Raw genomic sequence first — 18,851 nt, forward strand, 5'->3', positions numbered from 1 at the left:
TCTCTTAAAGACCATGGGTAAGTTATACGAACGTATAATTGTTTCTCGATTAAGAGATTATGTTTTTTCTAATAATCTCTTAATAAACGAACAGTTTGGCTTCCGCGCCTCACATTCCTGCGTACAACAGGTGCACCGCTTAACGGAGCATATACTTAGCGGCCTCACTGCTAAGCCACCCGTAGGGACAGGAGTGTTATTCTTCGACGTAGCGAAGGCATTCGATAAAGTCTGGCACAACGGCTTGATTTACAAGCTTTACGAACTCGGTGTGCCGGACAGTCTCGTGCACATCTTACGTGACTTTTTATCGAATCGCACCTTTCGTTACCGAGTAGATGGCTCCCTCGATGGCATCCCATCGATTGATCACTTTATTAAAGAAGCCTCTCGCCGCTACTTTGATAAAGCGATCAACCACAAGAACCCTCTTATCGTTAGCGCCGCCACGTATACACCCCAGAAAGATGTCGCTGCCCAATACCGACGACCTAGGCATGTCCTAGACGACCCGGACGATCCTATTACCGAATTTCTTAACACAGACATCACTGCCTTAAGCACGCCAACTACTCCACAACACAGTAGCTCGTTACACCGTACTCGCCGGCGAGTACGAGGCCCTGCTTTCCATTTCGGACGGTACAGACATGTACCGGGCCGGTTCTCCCCTATCCGTCCCCCGGACACGGCCTGAGCCGAGGTCCGAGCCTACCGTGGCGCCCTCAGGCCGCGTCCGTAGTCCCCTCGATCGGGCCCACTTAGAGTGAGCCCGCCGTAGGCTGGACTTTGGTCCAACACCGCGGTGGGCAATCCTCTAATTGGGATCGCCACTGATCGGGCGCCTTATGCGCTCGATACGGCCCGATCGCGAACGTCGGTCTGCGACCGACGCGGACGAGCCTGGGCTTCGCTTCGCGAAGCCCAGGCCTCGTCGGCACGCGCACCGACGATCGCCAAACGGCTAGAGTACCTTCTGTACTCGCCACTCTGCCCGGTGAAGCTGGAAAAGCTCCTCAAGCTACCAGCGCGCGTCCCTTCAAAAAAAAAAAAAAAAAAAAAAAAAAAAAAAAAAAAAAAAAAAAAAAAAATTCGGCATCGCTTCTCGGCCTTTTGGCTAAGATCAAAGTGTAGTATCTGTTCTTTTCAGCTTAATATCTGAAAGTTCCCTCACTGAGGGGACCAGTATATTAAACTGATTTTTGTCCTTTGAGAGGATGTTCGGGGCTCGCTCCACTTCTCTCACGGGTCGGCCCGGCATTGCAGTGCCGCCGGGATCGGCCCACATAAAACTTGATAACTCTCCATTTTCTGGATCTATGAAGATTCAGAACCTTAAGCCTTTTTCCACCATATCACACAGGTCGTCAGAAGAACTAACGGACAAAATATAATCCAAAAATGAGTTTCGGCCGGCCCGGGCAGTCCGGGCAGAATGCGCACTAAAATGATAGTAATTGTGCACGTCATGTGCATCTCGGGTAATAAAAGTTCAGAAACAACAACTAAGCTAGTATTTTACTACATACGGATAACCTGTTATTATAATGTTATTATGATTTATTTGCGCATAAAACCCTATGAATGTTTATTTTCTGGTGAAGTTTAATAAAAATCATAACCATAATGTACAACTACAACTGACGTCATGTTATTAATTATAGATGGACAAATAAACAATAATTGTAATACTTATTATTATCTATTTAATTTTATTCTTTTCATTTTTTACTTAAGCTATTATTAGTACGATGTGAATAAATCTTTACTCGTGCCCTTATTAACAGGGTTTAACTCACTTCGGATGCATATCGTTTAACAAAAGATAATTCGTTGCTGCTCGTATTTAATTGAGAGCGAATACGCAAACATATCAGAGTGCAGTGCTGTATGGGTGCAGTTTAGCGCCTTATACTCGTAAATCGTGAGTATTCTTTTTTATTCTTGTCTGCGAGAATTAATAAATTAATTTGAATTTTTATGCCCCTTGTGCAATATCAGCACTAGAACACCTGGCCAAAACCATGACCGGGATTGCATAATTTTCTTTTAAATAAAGGTCATTGATACAAAAAAGTAGGAGGACCTAAGCCTATTATACTCAATACTTACTCAATACTCAAATTGTTTATTGCATCTATAATGTTACAGAGGTACCTATGGTTTATTTTAAGATACAATTATGGACCCTATCGGGCACAGCATTTTAGGAGAGGGGAAGAACTTGGCTAGTTTTGACCATTCTTATTTATTTTATTACTATTTTAGCTCCAAAATGGTGTGGGCGCCTCTAAACTTGACTGACATCTGTCCAGCCCACACTCAAGCCACCGCTTGCAGCCAGTTCGGATACATATTCCTGAACCTCGTCATCCGTCTGTACGGTGATGCGGAAGACAGACGGATCCAGGAGGCAAAAGGATATTACGGTGATGGGATAGTCGAGAACTTGTATAATCATGAAGTTAAAGAGGAATATGACTTCATAGTGGTTGGAGCGGGAGCGTCAGGGTGTGTGGTGGCGAATAGATTGTCAGCAGTTAAGGACTGGAAGGTAAGCCCCTAGTTCAATCCCTGTCAGGACCACTGAGGTCTGTCTACTTTCTTCTGTAGTTTTTCGAAGCGAACTCATTTTGCGCACCTAAACTATACCTCGAAGTGCACCTTATTATATTTCCCTTTTATTCATCTTAGTAGAGATTTGGACCTATGCAACTTAAAATATTCATTATGACTCCTATTGTTTTTTAAATATTGGGAACATAAAACCAATGATGAAAAATAAACGCTCGCACTGGCAGTTAAATAGTAGGATTTATTTCAAATACCTACAGTTTCGCCTAGTGAAGTATAAAACGTAGGATTGCATAATTATATCGCATGCATGCACCTCACCACATGCTCAGTTAACTTTCTAACTTTTTAGTTAAGTAGATATTATTATGCTTTCGGACTGTTAGAGCGTTACTTTAAATTTTGAGCGTCATTTTTCGTTATAATAATACAACCTAAATATTTATTATTATAGGTATGAAGGTAAGTAAGTATCCTTACTTACAAAAATGAAAATAACTTGCATGTTATCACGCTATTATTGTTAGATAATTATCTATATTACTAACCAATAAAATATATAACAATTATAATTATTTTATTTTATTAGTTTTTTCCTTATTGCGATCGTTTTGTACGTATAATTATTTTCAAGATAATGAATAAGTTTGAATCTGTTGCATGTATCCTTTTGCAATAAATGCTTTGTTAAATTATTTTACTTATTTCTTTCAACTATTTGCTTCCAAGAATGACTTTAAGTTTTTAACCCATAACGGGGCATGAAATGTATAATTTTTAAAGTTATTAGACTTGTGTTAGGCAATAACTTTTAATATACCTAATCTTACTGCACGTTACTTTATGGGTTAGTTTTGCCTGACCTAAACAGTAGATAGAACAATTGCATTCTTCCAGGTTCTCCTACTAGAAGCAGGTCCAGAGCAGCCTGATATCACTCTAGTACCTGGATTGAGCACAGCTCTCATTGGCTCCAACATCGACTGGAATTACCTGACGGAACCCAACGGACGCAGTTGTCTTGGCAGACCCAACCAGCAGTGCGCCTGGCCGCGGTATCATGTTTCATGTTTACTTTGCGCTTCAATTGCTATTAAAATTTGAGTAGGCGTTAAGTGTTATTTAGAAGCAAAGCTCCCCAAAAGACAACTAAAAGTAGTTAAGTGGCGCTTAGTATTAGTTTATGAGCAAAGCTACCTAAAAGCAATTAAATAAGTAGATTGATGTTCCTTAATTAATATTTAATTATATATTTGTTGTATCTTTGCTAAAATTATATTTTTCATGAACATGACGTGAACTGCCGCTGTATTATAGTCTAACCTCGCGTGTTTAATTGATATTGTATCACTAAATTAACAGTTGCTTCAATGTTAACCTTATTGCATTATCAGGTTACTCTTAATTTGCAAATGATTGGCGTAATTACTTTGTTTTAAACCAATATAGACCTTATGCACCTATATTTAACATGGTTGGTTTTTAATCAAAAGGAAATCGTTAATGGCTTTTTTAACTTTATAGTGGCAAAACTATGGGAGGGTCGAGTTCAATCAACTCCATGTCGTATATCAGAGGCAATAAAGTCGATTATGACGACTGGGCCGCCGCTGGAAACGTGGGGTGGAGCTATAAAGATGTAAGTATCACGTATTATACATACCTTTTTCCTTGAAAATGATATTATAAATACATAGCATTCAAATTATTACTTATATTTTCCAGGTTTTGCCCTACTTCAAGAAATCCGAACACAATCTTAACTTGGAGGCGTTGAATAGAAAATACCACGGTGTGGATGGAGAACAATACGTGTCCCGCTACCCTTACATAGATGACCCTTCTATTATGTTGACCGAAGCTTTCCACGAAGCTGGCCTGCCCTTTCGAGACTACAATGGTGCTGAACAAGTTGGCACTATGCAAGCCCAGTCTGTAGTTAAAGACGGGGAAAGAGTGTCTACCAACAACGCTTTTATCCAACCAATCAGGTACAAAAGGAAGAATCTCACAGTGAAACCCAACTCTGAAGCCATCAAAATACTCGTGAACGAACATAAAAGGGCATACGGGGTCATGTACATCAGAAATGGAAAGATCAGAACCGCTTATGCTAAAAAAGAAGTCATAGTCAGCGGAGGTGCCATCAATTCCCCGAAACTACTGATGTTGTCGGGCATAGGGCCTAAGAAGCATTTGGAGGATCTGCACATAGACGTGGTCAAAGATTTGCCTGTTGGCGAAAACTTACACGACCACGTCACGTTTAACGGTTATATCATTGCTCTACCTAATAAAACTAACACAATGGTTGATCAACAAGAAATTCTGGACAGCGTTTACGAGTATTCTCAGCAAAAATATAAGACAAACCCATTGGCAGGCAATGGGGCTGTAAATTCTATATCCTTTATCAAAACTGAGCCTGGTTTGCGCGCTCCAGATATACAGTTCCAAATGGATGTCACAGTTTGGGAGGAGTACATAAGAGAACCAGCGTTAGTCGACTCAGTTGCCATATTCCCTACTGCTTATTACACGGGAGTGTTGCCCCGTACTATGAATTTAGTCCCGAAAAGCAGGGGAAAGATTCTGCTTAACGCGACCAATCCTTATGGTCCACCACTGATTCATGCCAACTACTTCGGCGACTCGAGAGATTTCCTGCCTATAATCCGAGGTGTTAGGTTCTTGCTGTCCTTAGAAAATACCAAAGCGTTCAGGTCTAGGGGAGCGTACTTTGTGAAGAAGCCATTGAAAGTGTGCGATCATTTGCACTGGGGAACTGATGAATATACGGTGTGTTTGGCAAAAGCGTACACTTCGTCACCTTACCATCCGGCAGGTACCTGTAAAATGGGTCCTAAGTCGGACAAAACTGCTGTGGTTGACCCAAGACTGAATGTGTATGGAGTGGAAGGCCTGAGGGTCATAGATGCGTCAATTATGCCAGTCGTGGTCAGGGGGAACACGAATGCACCCAGTATTATGATCGGTGAACGAGGCGTCGCCTTCGTTTTGGAGGATTGGCTTGGCAAATCTCATGTGTACTAGTGAAATTAAAGATGTGATTTTCATCAGTTCGCTTCTTATTTAAAATCCATGTGATACAGGCGATACAGCCTAGTGACAGATAGTAACTGTCAGTCTTTAGGTGCGGAACCTATAAAAAGGGCCAGTTGAATCACTGGTAACGAAATAAAAGATATTTTTTAGTAAGTTTGTGTATTTTATTAATAAACAAAACATTGAAATAATGGCCAGGTACCTATGAACTTGTTACTTGTAACCTACAATGTGTTTTGAAGTTCCGACGATGCTAATTTTCGTATATCATGGAATCTATGAAGGATTTGTGAAAAAGCTATGTAATTTAATAAAAAAACGTGTGCTTATTCAAAAAGGAGATATAAGATTTCTAATAATTATTGCAAATTGCAAGCAATAAATTACAAATGAAATGTATAATTACCTCCTACACTCCATGCGTAGGTATATTGGTAATTAAAAAATATACTTAATTACTGGTAAGGGCAATATAGCATATTAATCATATTTTTAATTTTGCTAATCAACAATAATTATCTTGATTCTGCTACTGCTTGGTTTGGGTTCTAATTTTAATTAAAAAAAAATAATATGATAAAGTAGAACCAGTTTGTCTTTAAATATGATTACAAGTTTTATTAATTTAACTCACCATACAATGCAAAAGCAAAAAGCCAACATCACGCGGTGTTCCCAGGCGGTCACCCATCCAAGTACTGACCGCGCCCGACGTTGCTTAACTTCGGTGATCGGACGAGAACCGGTGTTTTCAACGTGGTATGGACGTTGGCGACTGTTGTCGTTGAATAGAATCTTCCATTTTGAAAAAAGGACAACAACAAAATACAATTATTATTATTTTATGAACTTACCTGCTGTGAAGTTCTTGGGAACTCGACTACAAAAACTAAAACACTTGTGTGATTGTGTCTAATAAACATGAAAAAAATAAATTCGCTACATCACATGGAGAAGTGGGATATGGAAATAAGATTCGAAATATTTAGCAAATATTCACATTATTTAGTTTGGTCAAGTTTCTTTTTTTATTGATAGTGCTATGTTTGGTTGTATCATGTATGTAGGTTAGTATGCAGTGCTGGATTTTCATTACTATGTGGCTGGCTATTTTATTGACTAAGCAGATATACACCAGACTTACTGTGACTAGGGGCCACTCTAGTAGATAGTAGAGCTGAAAAGCGGGCCGCTGTAAATGAAAACAATTGAATAAACTGTTCCGATTTTTTTTATAAGGTCGCTGGCGCACTATGGAGCGAAATTGCGATTTATGGACATAGCGATTTTTTTCACAATTTCTATTTGAAAAAAATACCTATCGATAGGTTACGTTATTCTGATGAATAAATGCTGCACAAGTTTTTCTCTAAAACCAATAGTTTGACTGGAAAAAAATATTTTCCATTTTCGTTGTATGGAATGAAACATAAAGTGGTCGATTTCGACTAAGCCTTGACAGATCTTGCTTTGAAACTACTTGAGCCTTGTTCTATGGCTTGTTGACTGTAATCCTACGCTATCAGCGCGTATCCAAAGTTGCCCGTTCACAAGTTATGAGGTTCTGAAAAATTAAAAAAAAGTAAGTAAAAGTGACTTTTTTTTGGAATATCTTTAAAGATTTAACAAAAATATAAAGATTTTATACGTTAATAATGTAAATTAACCTTAAATTACTGCTAAAAACACATTTTAATAAACTTAAAAGGAATTAAATCAACGATTTTTTTTTCACAATGTCTGTTTAAAAAAAATACCTATCGATAGGGTATATTATTCTGATGAATAAATATTACGAACGTTTTTCTCTAAAACCAATAGTTTGGCTGGAAAAAAATATTTTCCATTTTCGTTGTATGGAATGAAACATGAAGTGGTCGATTTCGACTAAGCCTTAACAGATTTTGCTTTGAAACTACTTGAACCTTGTTCTATGGCTTGTTGACTATAATCCTGCAAAAACAGCGCGCGCCCAAAGTTGCCCGTTCAGAAGTTATGAGGTTCCAAAAAATGAAAATTAAAGTAAGTAAAAGTATCTTTTTTTGGCTATAAATCTTTAAAGATTCAACTAAAACATGAAAATTATATACTTTAGTAATGTAATTAACCTTTCTCTTGTCGTCTTATCTAAAGAAAAGTCAATTTTACTTACTTTACTTTTCATTTTTCGGAACCTCATAACTTCTGAACGGGCAACTTTGTGCGCGCGCTGTTAGTCTAGGATTATAGTCAACAAGCCATAGAACAAGGTTCAAGTAGTTTCAAAGCAAAATCTGTCAAGGCTTAGTCGAAATCGACCACTTTATGTTTCATTCCATACAACGAAAATGGAAAATATTTTTTTCCAGCCAAACTATTGGTTTTAGAGAAAAACGTTCATAATATTTATTCATCAGAATAACATACCCTATCGACAGGTATTTTTTTTAAACAGAAATTGTGAAAAAAAAATCGCTGATTTAATTCCTTTTAAGTTTATTAAAATGTGTTTTTAGCAGTAATTTAAGGTTAATTTACATTATTAACGTATAAAATCTTTATATTTTTGTTAAATCTTTAAAGATATTCCAAAAAAAAGTCACTTTTACTTACTTTTTTTTAATTTTTCAGAACCTCATAACTTGTGAACGGGCAACTTTGGATGCGCGCTGATAGCGTAGGATTACAGTCAACAAGCCATAGAACAAGGCTTAAGTAGTTTCAAAGCAAGATCTGTCAAGGCTTAGTCGAAATCGACCACTTTATGTTTCATTCCATACAACGAAAATGGAAAATATTTTTTTCCAGTCAAACTATTGGTTTTAGAGAAAAACTTGTGCAGCATTTATTCATCAGAATAACGTAACCTATCGATAGGTATTTTTTTCAAATAGAAATTGTGAAAAAAATCGCTATGTCCATAAATCTCAATTTCGCTCCATAGTGTGGCGGGCCGATAAATGAGGAAAGGAAAGGGTCATGTTTCTCCTAACTTACTAGAAATCAAGTTTAAAAAGGGTTCAAAAATAACCACTCAGACAGCGACAACGCCCCACCCCCTCCGCCGAAGCGGAGGGCGAACGATCATCGAGGGCTGGCAGTGGACACTGCCGCCCGCCTCACGCTCAGGGCGCCGCGCCACGTCTCATCAACGTGGTTAAGGGTGGTTTCACATAGTGTGAAGGTCTAGCGAAGAGCTTACTATAGAAATGATCCTATGAAGTAAGGTCTTGTCCGTCGGTCGCCGCGGCCGCGGTGTCTTTGCGGGAAAAAAAATCTGGACACCGCGGGCTAAAAAACCACTCCTCAGAGCGGAGCGACACCTAGCGGCAAGCTTGTTTAATATATCCGCCTCGGTCGGGCTGTAACAAGCAGACTTCTGTTATCAAGTACCTAATTTATGCGGGCGAGCACAATGTAAGAAATTATAAAATAGGTAGGTATGAAAAATAGTTGTTTCTTAATCGAAATAGATGATTATTTACTGCTATTTCGTCTCCAACGTCCATACCACGTTGAAAACACCGGTTCTCGTCCGATCACCGAAGTTAAGCAACGTCGGGCGCCGTCAGTACTTGGATGGGTGACCGCCTGGGAACACCGCGTGATGTTGGCTTTTTTTGCTATTTCATTATTTTGGTTTGCTATATGCCTACACGATAGTCTCTCTGTTTCAATATTATTTTTTTTACATTAGCCATATCCTAGAAAAGTTCGCATTTTGCGAAATTCACATTTTAAGAAATAATCAGATCAGAAGTGCTTTGGAACATTTTACAACTGCGAAAACATTTTGAGTTACTCAACTCATTGTCTGCGTCATCATCCGGTTTTCCTTTCATTTTAATACTAGCTTTTGCCCGCGGCTTCACCCGCGTGAAATTTAGTTTGTCAATATCGTCATAAAATAATATTAGTAGGACTATTGATAGCAAGCAAAGCATGTACGTGTCAGTCACTATCAGTGTGGTATCAGTTAAAGTACGCATTAATTGCGTCAGAGTCGGCATGCAAGTCATTAGATTCTGGAACACCCAACACTGTTTCAGAATTAAGAACGTTTTCAAGTTTTATGTGGGCCGATCCCGGCGGCACTGCAATGCCGGGCCGACCCGTGAGAGGAGTGGAGCGAGCCCCGAACATCCTCTCAAAGGACAAAAATCAGTTTAATATACTGGTCCCTCAATGAGGGAACTTTCAGATATTAAGCTGAAAAGAACAGATACTACACTTTGATCTTAGCCAAAAGGCCGAGAAGCGATGCCAATACTGGCCGATAGGGATATTCGATATACATCAATGTATTGAAAACATCGATGTTTACAATGCGATACATCGAATGGATCCGATGTTTTGAAAAGCTATTGAAATACTCGATGTATCGATGTTTTTAAGTTTTCAGTGTTAAAACATCGAATCGATGATAACCAATTAAAATTTCATAAAACTCAAGTCTGACCACTAAAATTTTACTTATACGGACAACCCAACTTGTATTTTAAAAATGTTGGCAACACTGCGTACGAGTGCAGTGAGTAGTGTCTCTAGTGACAATAAAAAAAAAACTGTTATGTCAATGTCGCGTCACGCGTGTCAGTTGGCGAGTTTGTTTGTGTCAATCAACAAAGAAATAGGCGAAAATAACGTTTAAATAAACTGTTGTTTTTGCAAAGTCTTCCAAAAGAACACTGGAAACACTTAGGATATAACAAACTTATAAAAATAAATGCTTATGTTTTTTTTTGTTCTTACTTTAATATACAGTGTGAGTCACGTCAAAGTGTGAAACTAGACCTATTTTTATCGACAAAAAAAAGGTAAATTTTTTTTTGATATTTTTTTAAAAAAATTTAAAGAATTTTTTTTCTTCCAATTACTTCTCGTAAAGAAAACATAATAACTTTTAAAGTAAGAGGTATATCCTGATAAAATAAAAACAATAATAATGCTAAATAACAGGCGATACTAAAAAAATACATAAAATACCCAGAAAATGCCAACAAATAATAAAAAATTATACTTTTTGAAAAAAATCTGCTTTTAAATTCGTGTTTTTTTGGTTATTTGATAAATTTCTGCAAAAAATGCCCCTATAACAGGTAGTTTTTATTACTTTGTATTATTCTCTATCGTATTACTTTTGTAAAACCAAAAATTGCATGTCTCTATCCCTATCACAACATTTGCTATGATCGTTTAAACAAAGGCCTGCCACCACATTTTTCTCCACTACAGGTGGAGACAATTTTAATTTTAACTAAAATGCTTATTTTACTTCGAAATCTTTTGTTTTTATTTGAAATGTAACTCGTCTTTATCAAAATTACAAATCTAGAGCCAGTTTCAGTTTCGTTGTTAACGAAGCGTTGAATGGCCCGCCCGGAGAGGCTTAGTTCAAACGATCATTGCAAACGTTGTGATAGGGATAGAGACATGCGATTTTTGGTTTTACAAAGGTAATACGATAAAAAATAATACAAAGTAATAAAAACCACCTGTTATGGGGGCATTATTTGGAGAAATTTATCAAATAACCAAAAAAAACACGAATTTTAAAGCAGATTTTTTTCAAAAAGTATATTTTTTTATTTGTTGGCATTTTCTAGGTATTTTATGTATTTTTTTAGTATCGCTTATTATTAAGCATTATTACTGTTTTTATTTGATAAGGATATACGTCTTAGTTTAAAAGTTATTACGTTTTCTTTACGAGAAGTAATTGGAAGAAAAAAAATTCTATAAAAAATAAAAAAAAAAATCTCAAAATTTTTTAACCTCTTTTTTGTCGATAAAAATAGGTCTAGTTTCACCTCAGAATACAGAACAAACCAGAAGGAGTGTTCGATAACATTTCTACGCGGCAACTTGTGTCCAAAATACTTCCCCTCCCGCGCCCCTCTACCCCCTTTAGTGTTACTAGCGCCGTGTGACACCCCCATTTTTGGGGTAAAATTATGTAATTTTTTAAAGAGATGTTAAACAAGTAAAAAATAAGTAAGTGAAATAAGTACACACGGCCAGTGTTAACTATCCATTTCCGTTTTTGCTCTCGCTCTTATCAAATGGTGATTCTTTGCGATAGAACGAGACGACATGACTGGCCATAGGCATAGATAGTACCTACCTACCTATGAATTTAATTTTTACTCCGAAGTAACTAAGTGTAAGATGATTATTTATTTCTATTAAATAGTGTAATATATGTACTATATTTTATGTAGGTATAATATGTTATTTAAAAGTCAATTACAAAAGTCGAATATAAATTTTAGAATGCCAAGTAAAACAAAAAAGAAACTTAAGGTTCTTTATTATGTAAACATATCGACAACAAAACATTTGTTTACGGCGCAGTAGTGCTTTTAGTTTAACTTTTCTTGGAGTCAAAAACAGAATCCAAATCAAAAACATCACCAATACTTAAATTTGATTGCGAGGCAACTCTGGCTGTGTATCCTGAAAAAAAATCAGAGTAAGTATGTAAGCAATAATTAATTACTTAAAATTATTATTAAATATACAAATATTGCTGCTGCTGATCTGTTGATACCAATGCCTTACTTTTGAATAAATGGGAAAGTATGAAATTCACGATAGTAATTTATTATCTCCTCATTATTAGGGAGTAATATTATAAATTAATTCAATATATTGAAATCAAATCAAAATCAAAAATATTTATTCAGTTTAGACCACAAGTGGCACTTATAATTTAATTAATCAGGTTGTCATGTCATGGATGAAATTACACTAAAAACTAATTAAAACAAAAAGGATGGGGAAAATATTCCATTATTCTGTGGTAACGCTAACAAAATTAACGCGTGAATTTTTTATAAGTAGACAAATGTAATTCAATATAAAAAAGTAGGGTAAAATATTCCGTTGACCTGTGGCAACACTTACAAAATACAACCGTGATTTTTTTTGAAAATTATTATTTAATTAAAATGAATTGGAAATGTGCTACTTACGGATAAAACATGATCCCATGCACTTTCTTCGTAATTCCAGTAGCATTCTTACATGTTGGAACGGCACAAGACGGCATAATTTAATTATAAAGTGTCAATCTGACGGATATGTAAACAATGCGCGCGCCGGCCATTGACTGATTGCTCTAAAGTCAAAGTAGTGCGATTTGGAGTACTTTATATGAATACACATTTACGCCCGTTGACGGTTTCTGGTTTGTTCCGTATTCTGAGAGTTTCACCTATTTTCATATGTGCACTTTAACGTGACTCACACTGTATAATGAAGATTTTTCTCATGTATGGCTTTTACTGTTTTTTAATAATACAATGCTTAAATTAGTGGATTATAAAAATCTTAAAAAAGTACTCGATTTATACAAAACATCGATGTTTTCTTCCAATACATCGAAAGAATAATGTACAGTTTCAAAATATCGAATCGCTAAAAACATCGATGTTTTTTCAAAGTGGACACCCCTACTGGCCGACCCGCAGGAGGTCTTTTCAGGAAAAAAAATCTGGACACCGCGGTACAGGATTTGGTCTCTCGATGCACAGTGACATCTCGGGGTTGATAGTTGTACCAATGCTGTTGATCACCGAGCACGTGGTGGGTTGCTTTTCAACGGAGCCCTAGCGCCCTCTGTCGCTCTCCGGGAGTACTATGTATGTACTAAAGTTCCCTTGCTGTACGGCTGCTAGGGCTGGTTCCACATTGGGCTTGGGACTAAGACGTATTGTTTTAGTTTCCGACATTGTAATTTACCTGACTCAGGCTAAATGTGCAAACCGCACGCCATTAAATAACAAAATAAAGTTACCTAAATGTGCATGAAATTCGACGGAGAAATAACAGAATCCATCGGTATTTAATTTAAAGTTCATTTTGCAAAGAACTAATCGATTATCACGGAAACTGTATGTACGAGTAAAGGCTAATATTTAACAAATACAGAGTAGCAGCAAAAAGCCAACATCACGCGGTGTTCCCAGGCGGTCACCCATCCAAGTACTGACCGCGCCCGACGTTGCTTAACTTCGGTGATCGGACGAGAACCGGTGTTTTCAACGTGGTATGGACGTTGGCGACGAGAATGTTGAATTAAATCATCTATTTCGAAAAAAGAACAAGCTTATAAACAGCAATAAATAAAATTGCATTATTTATGAACTTACTTGCTGTGAAGTTAAGTTCATCTAATTAAATAAATTAAACATTACATAAATATGTGTGGGATATGGAAATAGGATTCCATATTATTCATTGTGTACCATTAATAAAACCATTATTAATTAATTATGTATCATTACATCTATTTTGGATCATACATACATGACGGTCCACGGTGGCCAAGGACTTAGAGCGAGACCAGACAAATATTTTAGACATTCCGGGATAGACCCTAAATGATGGGAAAAAGGGATAGGTAAAACAAGAAGTAATATCCGTGTGTACTGTACTTTGAGTGTGTGTAATGCTGGGTGTCTTTCTTTTCTAATGTGTCTGGCTATTCACAAGAGCAGCGATCACAGAAATAGAGCTATAGCCAATGATATTATATAAAAACAAAAGCAGATATCGCACGTTCATAATCAAACTGTCACTATACAAAAAAGTCGATTTTTCAGGAAAAGCATTTGAAATGCTCAAATTTTAAAACCTTTGCAAAATGAGCAAAATGCTATTAAATATTTTGTTTTTTGTTAAAGGCCAGTAGTGGCTTATTTGGCTTTTACGGAAATATAATTATCTTTCAAATTATCATAATGGTTTATTTAATATTTAATTTTTTCTCTAAAAATAGTGTCACTTTTCCACTAAAATTGAGACAGTGACAGTTTTCAATTAAAAACGTGTTAATGTTGTATTATTTATTCCGCTCAGAATACGGAACAAACCAGAAACCGTCAACGGGCGTAAATGTGTATTCATATAAATTACTCCAAATCGCACTAATTTGACTTTAGAGCAATTAGTCAATGGCCGGCGCGCGCATTGTTTACATATCCGTCAGATTGACACTTTATAATTAAATTATGCCGTCTTGTGCCGTTCCAACATGTAAGAATGCTACTGGAATTACGAAGAAAGTGCATGGGATCATGTTTTATCCGTAAGTAGCACATTTCCAATTCATTTTAATTAAATAATAATTTTCAAAAAAAATCACGGTTGTATTTTGTAAGTGTTGCCACAGGTCAACGGAATATTTTACCCTACTTTTTTTTTTTAATTTTATATTGAATTACATTTGTCTATAAAAAATTCACGCGTTAATTTTGTTAGCGTTACCACAGAATAATGGAATATTTTCCCCATCCTTTTTGTTTTAATTAGTTTTTAGTGTAATTTCATCCATGACATGACAACCTGATTAATTAAATTATAAGTGCCACTTGTGGTCTAAACTGAATAAATATTTTTGATTTTGATTTGATTTTAATATATTGAATTAATTTATAATATTACTCCCTAATAATGAGGAGATAATAAATTACTATCGTGAATTTCATACTTTCCCATTTATTCAAAAGTAAGGCATTGGTATCAACAGATCAGCAGCAGCAATATTTGTATATTTAATAATAATTTTAAGTAATTAATTATTGCTTACATACTTACTCTGATTTTCTTTCAGGATACACAGCCAGAGTTGCCTCGCAATCAAATTCAAGTATTGGTGATGTTTTTGATTTGATTCTGTTTTTGACTCCAAGAAAAGTTAAACTAAAAGCACTACTGCGCCGTAAACAAATGTTTTGCTGTCGATATGTTTACATAATAAAGAACCTTAAGTTTCTTTTTTTGTTTTACTTGGCATTCTAAAATTTATATTCGACTTTTGTAATTGACTTTTAAATAACATATTATACCTATATATGTATAGTATATTACACTATTTAATAGAAATAAATAATCATCTACACTTAGTTACTTCGGAGTAAAAATTAAATTCATAGGTAGGTAGGTACTATCTATGCCTATGGCCAGTCATGTCGTCTCGTTCTATCGCAAAGAATCACCATTTGATAAGAGCGAGAGCAAAAACGGAAATGGATAGTTAACACTGTGGCCGTGTGTACTTATTTCACTTACTTATTTTTTACTTGTTTAACATCTCTTTAAAAAATTACATAATTTTACCCCAAAAATGGGGGTGTCACACGGCGCTAGTAACACTAAAGGGGGTAGAGGGGCGCGGGAGGGGAAGTATTTTGGACACAAGTTGCCGCGTAGAAATGTTATCGAACACTCCTTCTGGTTTGTTCCGTATTCTGAGTTATTCCGGTAGAAATGTCACTATTTTCATATAAATTTGACGATGAAAAATTTAAAAATGATTATTATTAAATAAAACTAACATAGAAAAATCAGTAATTTTAATGAACTTAAAACTTAATAATTTGGATTAAGTGGTACCAATGGTAACAGTAATAAATGTAAATTCTCGATCAGAAATAAATACGTTACACACATGAAATAACTATAAAATTACATCTCATAAATCAATTTCTTAGAAAATAAGGTACTCTCTTGTTCAGGCAGCCTTTAAACAACCAGACCTTGATGACCTCGATGAACTTGACGAACTAGATAGTGATTTTTCATGGGAAAAAGGCTCAGAGAAGTAGGTTTAAATTCTGGATCATTATCCAGCGGCCATTACCTATGCGAGCTATGTGCCCCGCCCACTGCCACTTGATTTTAGCGATTCTGCGGGCCATGTCGGTCACTTTGGTTCTCCTGTGGATCTCCTCATTTCTGATTCAATCACGTAGGGAAACTAACTGAGCATCGCACGCTCCATCACCTTTTGGGTGACCTCTCAGATTCATAAAATATCACTGGCAACACACACTGATCAAACTTTTGTCTTGAGGCACTGCGGTATTTCGGACGTTAGAATATCACGAAGCTTCCCGAACGCTGCCCAGCCGAGTTGGATTGACGATTGACCTCTTTCTCGAAGTTGGACCTGCGTAACTGGACTGTTTGTCCCAGGTCAGTAAACTTTCGAGTGTAGAGTCTCCAGATAAGTGGATACTACATGGACATTTGACATGTTTTTTGTCTTGTCCATATTCATTTTCATACTCATTCATCAGGCCCACTTGTTGAGAGGCTCTACTTAGGCTATCGAGCATTATGCCTAGATCTTCCACAGTCTCAGCCATGATTACGACATCGTCCGCAAATCGAAGGTGGATTATGTACTCGTTGATATTTATGCTGAATCCGCTCCAGTTCAGAAGCTTGAAAACATCTTCCAGGGCGGTGTTGAACAGTATCGGAGATATGACATCTCCCTGTCTCACCCCTTGCTGCAACTGGATGAGTTTCGAGTCCTGATCCTGGAGACGAACCGACATTGTGGCGTTTTCGTACAAGCCTTTCAACAGTTCGATGTATCTATAGTCAATTTGGCACCGTTGGAGAGACTGTAGCACTGCTCAGATCTCGATCGAATCTAAGGCTTTTTCATAGTCCACAAACGCTAGACAAAGTAGTAATTACCTTGATAATTTCTTTGATTTTAATAGTGCTTGGATTGACTGGTGGCATTTTTGTTAGATAAAATTATAACTACTTAGTCATTTAAAAATATTTCTTGTTGTTTTAATATTTCACTATTTGGATAAACACAATATTCTACGAAGTGATGAACAATCTTTTTAAAAATGTAAGAGAAATATTGTCACTTTTTGTTTTAAGGCGTTTTTCGTATTACTTTATTGTGACTTATCTTATGGTTTTGGAGTAAAAGCGTCTTTATGCTAAAAATGACGTTTTTCAACACAGAGTTTACATAACTATCACGGCGTGCCCGTCCAGATCCCGTCACTACTAAAAACGTGTCACTGTTACTCACAACAAATGCCGGTTTTCCCATTAAACTCCATAACGACACTAGTGATATCTGCCGAACTATTTGAGCTTTAAGCGTGGGATTTTTACAGCATGCACTTTTCGCGGAGCGCTGATAGATGGCGATGTTAACTCAATTTCTCCCAATTTCGTATAGTGACGGTTTGATTATGAACGTGCGATATGTTATAACCCTACAAGGCTCAATTTTTTTTTAGTGCGCGACAAAAATATATTGGCTGTAATTAGTGATGAGAAGATAGGAAAAACTTATAAAAAGAAAAATAAAATCATATTTTACTGAAAAATCAACTTTTTATTTTAGTTCCACATACGGTACTCTGAGCCTTAACTATAATTTTTGGTATTAATAATTAAAATTATTATTCTTAATAAAATGAAATATCTATTATCTATTTAACTTTTTTATATAGTAGAATTTATCATAAACATAATCATATAAATAATATCATAAATTTGTTATATTTTATTGATGAAAAGATCTAAAACAATAATTAGTTATTATATTTTTTTAGGAAAAGTTCTACGTGACATTTGAGATAAGGACGTTTTACTTTGCAACGGGATATTTGCATCGTTGTGTTTTTTCACCCCAAATAGGAAATGCTCAAACCCATCACGTCTGACATCACGAGGAGGCTGATGTACTTGGCTCCAGGTCACCCAAAGGGCGATGGAGCGTGCTATACTCGGAGTTTCCCTGCGTGATCGAATCAGAAATGTGGAGATCCGTAGGAGAACCAGAGTGACTGACATAGCCCGCAGAATCTCTAAAATCAAGTGGCAGTGCGCGGGGCACATAGCTCGTAGAGCTGATGGCCACTGGGGCAGGAAAGTTCTTGAGTGGCGACCATGAGCCGGTAGACGAAGCGTGGGTAGCCTCCCACTAGGTGGACCGACGATCTGGTGAAGGTCGCGGGAGGTATCTGGATGCGAGCGGCACAGGACCGGTCTTCGTGGAAATTCTTGGGGGAGGTCTTTGTCCGGCAGTGTAGTCCAGAGTGTAAAAAGTTTTGGATGGACTGATTTTTTTCGATGTCATCATCACTTCCACATCACTCCCAGAATGAATATTTAAGAAACCCTCAATTTCTCCATTACGCAATATTCTTCGCGACATTATCTGCAATAAAATCAAAATATTCATATGGTAAGTTGTCGTAAGTACGTAAGTAAAAACGGACACTAAAGCTCAACGTACCGTATGTGGAACTACAGTAAAAATGTGATTTACTAATACGTTTACTATTGTAATAAAAAATACAACTTACCTCTGCAAAATATACACTTCTTTATAACACAGAGTATTTTTTTTCTAATCAAAACTGTTCAATAACTATTTTTTATTTATTTTTGAATTCAGACAA

The 18,851-nt window shown here is 36.6% G+C and overlaps 1 protein-coding gene, 1 long non-coding RNA gene and 6 other non-coding genes across 8 annotated transcripts; 3 read left to right on the forward strand and 5 right to left on the reverse strand.

The window, feature by feature from the left end:
* The first annotated feature begins 1,097 nt into the window (after positions 1–1,097).
* Positions 1,098–1,291, forward strand: LOC135083557 (U2 spliceosomal RNA). Its single transcript, XR_010259660.1, has one exon. It is a non-coding gene; the product is annotated as a U2 spliceosomal RNA (small nuclear RNA).
* Positions 1,292–1,835: 544 nt separating this feature from the next.
* Positions 1,836–5,724, forward strand: LOC135083273 (glucose dehydrogenase [FAD, quinone]-like). The gene is made up of 5 exons (XM_063978014.1): positions 1,836–1,924; positions 2,269–2,554; positions 3,472–3,629; positions 4,099–4,213; positions 4,300–5,724. The coding sequence occupies exons 2-5, from the start codon at positions 2,276–2,278 to the stop codon at positions 5,626–5,628; spliced, it is 1,881 nt and encodes a 626-aa protein (XP_063834084.1). The 5' UTR covers positions 1,836–1,924; positions 2,269–2,275; the 3' UTR covers positions 5,629–5,724.
* A 570-nt stretch (positions 5,725–6,294) lies between these two features.
* On the reverse strand, positions 6,295–6,413 carry LOC135083533 (5S ribosomal RNA). Its single transcript, XR_010259637.1, has one exon. It is a non-coding gene; the product is annotated as a 5S ribosomal RNA (ribosomal RNA).
* Positions 6,414–8,648: 2,235 nt separating this feature from the next.
* Positions 8,649–8,851, reverse strand: LOC135083567 (small nucleolar RNA U3). The gene has a single exon (XR_010259669.1). It is a non-coding gene; the product is annotated as a small nucleolar RNA U3 (small nucleolar RNA).
* A 265-nt stretch (positions 8,852–9,116) lies between these two features.
* LOC135083552 (5S ribosomal RNA) lies at positions 9,117–9,235 on the forward strand. The gene has a single exon (XR_010259655.1). It is a non-coding gene; the product is annotated as a 5S ribosomal RNA (ribosomal RNA).
* Positions 9,236–9,688: 453 nt separating this feature from the next.
* LOC135083553 (U2 spliceosomal RNA) lies at positions 9,689–9,881 on the reverse strand. The gene has a single exon (XR_010259656.1). It is a non-coding gene; the product is annotated as a U2 spliceosomal RNA (small nuclear RNA).
* A 2,031-nt stretch (positions 9,882–11,912) lies between these two features.
* LOC135083281 (uncharacterized) lies at positions 11,913–12,833 on the reverse strand. Its single transcript, XR_010259561.1, has 2 exons — positions 12,594–12,833; positions 11,913–12,075 (listed from the first exon to the last, which is right to left on the reverse strand). It is a non-coding gene; the product is annotated as an uncharacterized LOC135083281 (long non-coding RNA).
* A 731-nt stretch (positions 12,834–13,564) lies between these two features.
* On the reverse strand, positions 13,565–13,683 carry LOC135083534 (5S ribosomal RNA). Its single transcript, XR_010259638.1, has one exon. It is a non-coding gene; the product is annotated as a 5S ribosomal RNA (ribosomal RNA).
* Positions 13,684–18,851: the final 5,168 nt, after the last annotated feature.

This window comes from Ostrinia nubilalis, chromosome 23 (assembly GCF_963855985.1).
Source record: "Ostrinia nubilalis chromosome 23, ilOstNubi1.1, whole genome shotgun sequence".
Lineage (NCBI taxonomy): Eukaryota > Metazoa > Arthropoda > Insecta > Lepidoptera > Crambidae > Ostrinia > Ostrinia nubilalis.

Coding starts and splice junctions, on each gene's coding strand:
- LOC135083273 (XM_063978014.1), top strand. CDS start 2,276: ATGGTGTGGGCGCCTCTAAACTTGACTGACATCTGTCCAGCCCACACT. Junction 3,630..4,098: donor CAGCAGTGCGCCTGGCCGCG/GTATCATGTTTC, acceptor TTAACTTTATAG/TGGCAAAACTATGGGAGGGT. Junction 4,214..4,299: donor TGGGGTGGAGCTATAAAGAT/GTAAGTATCACG, acceptor TATATTTTCCAG/GTTTTGCCCTACTTCAAGAA.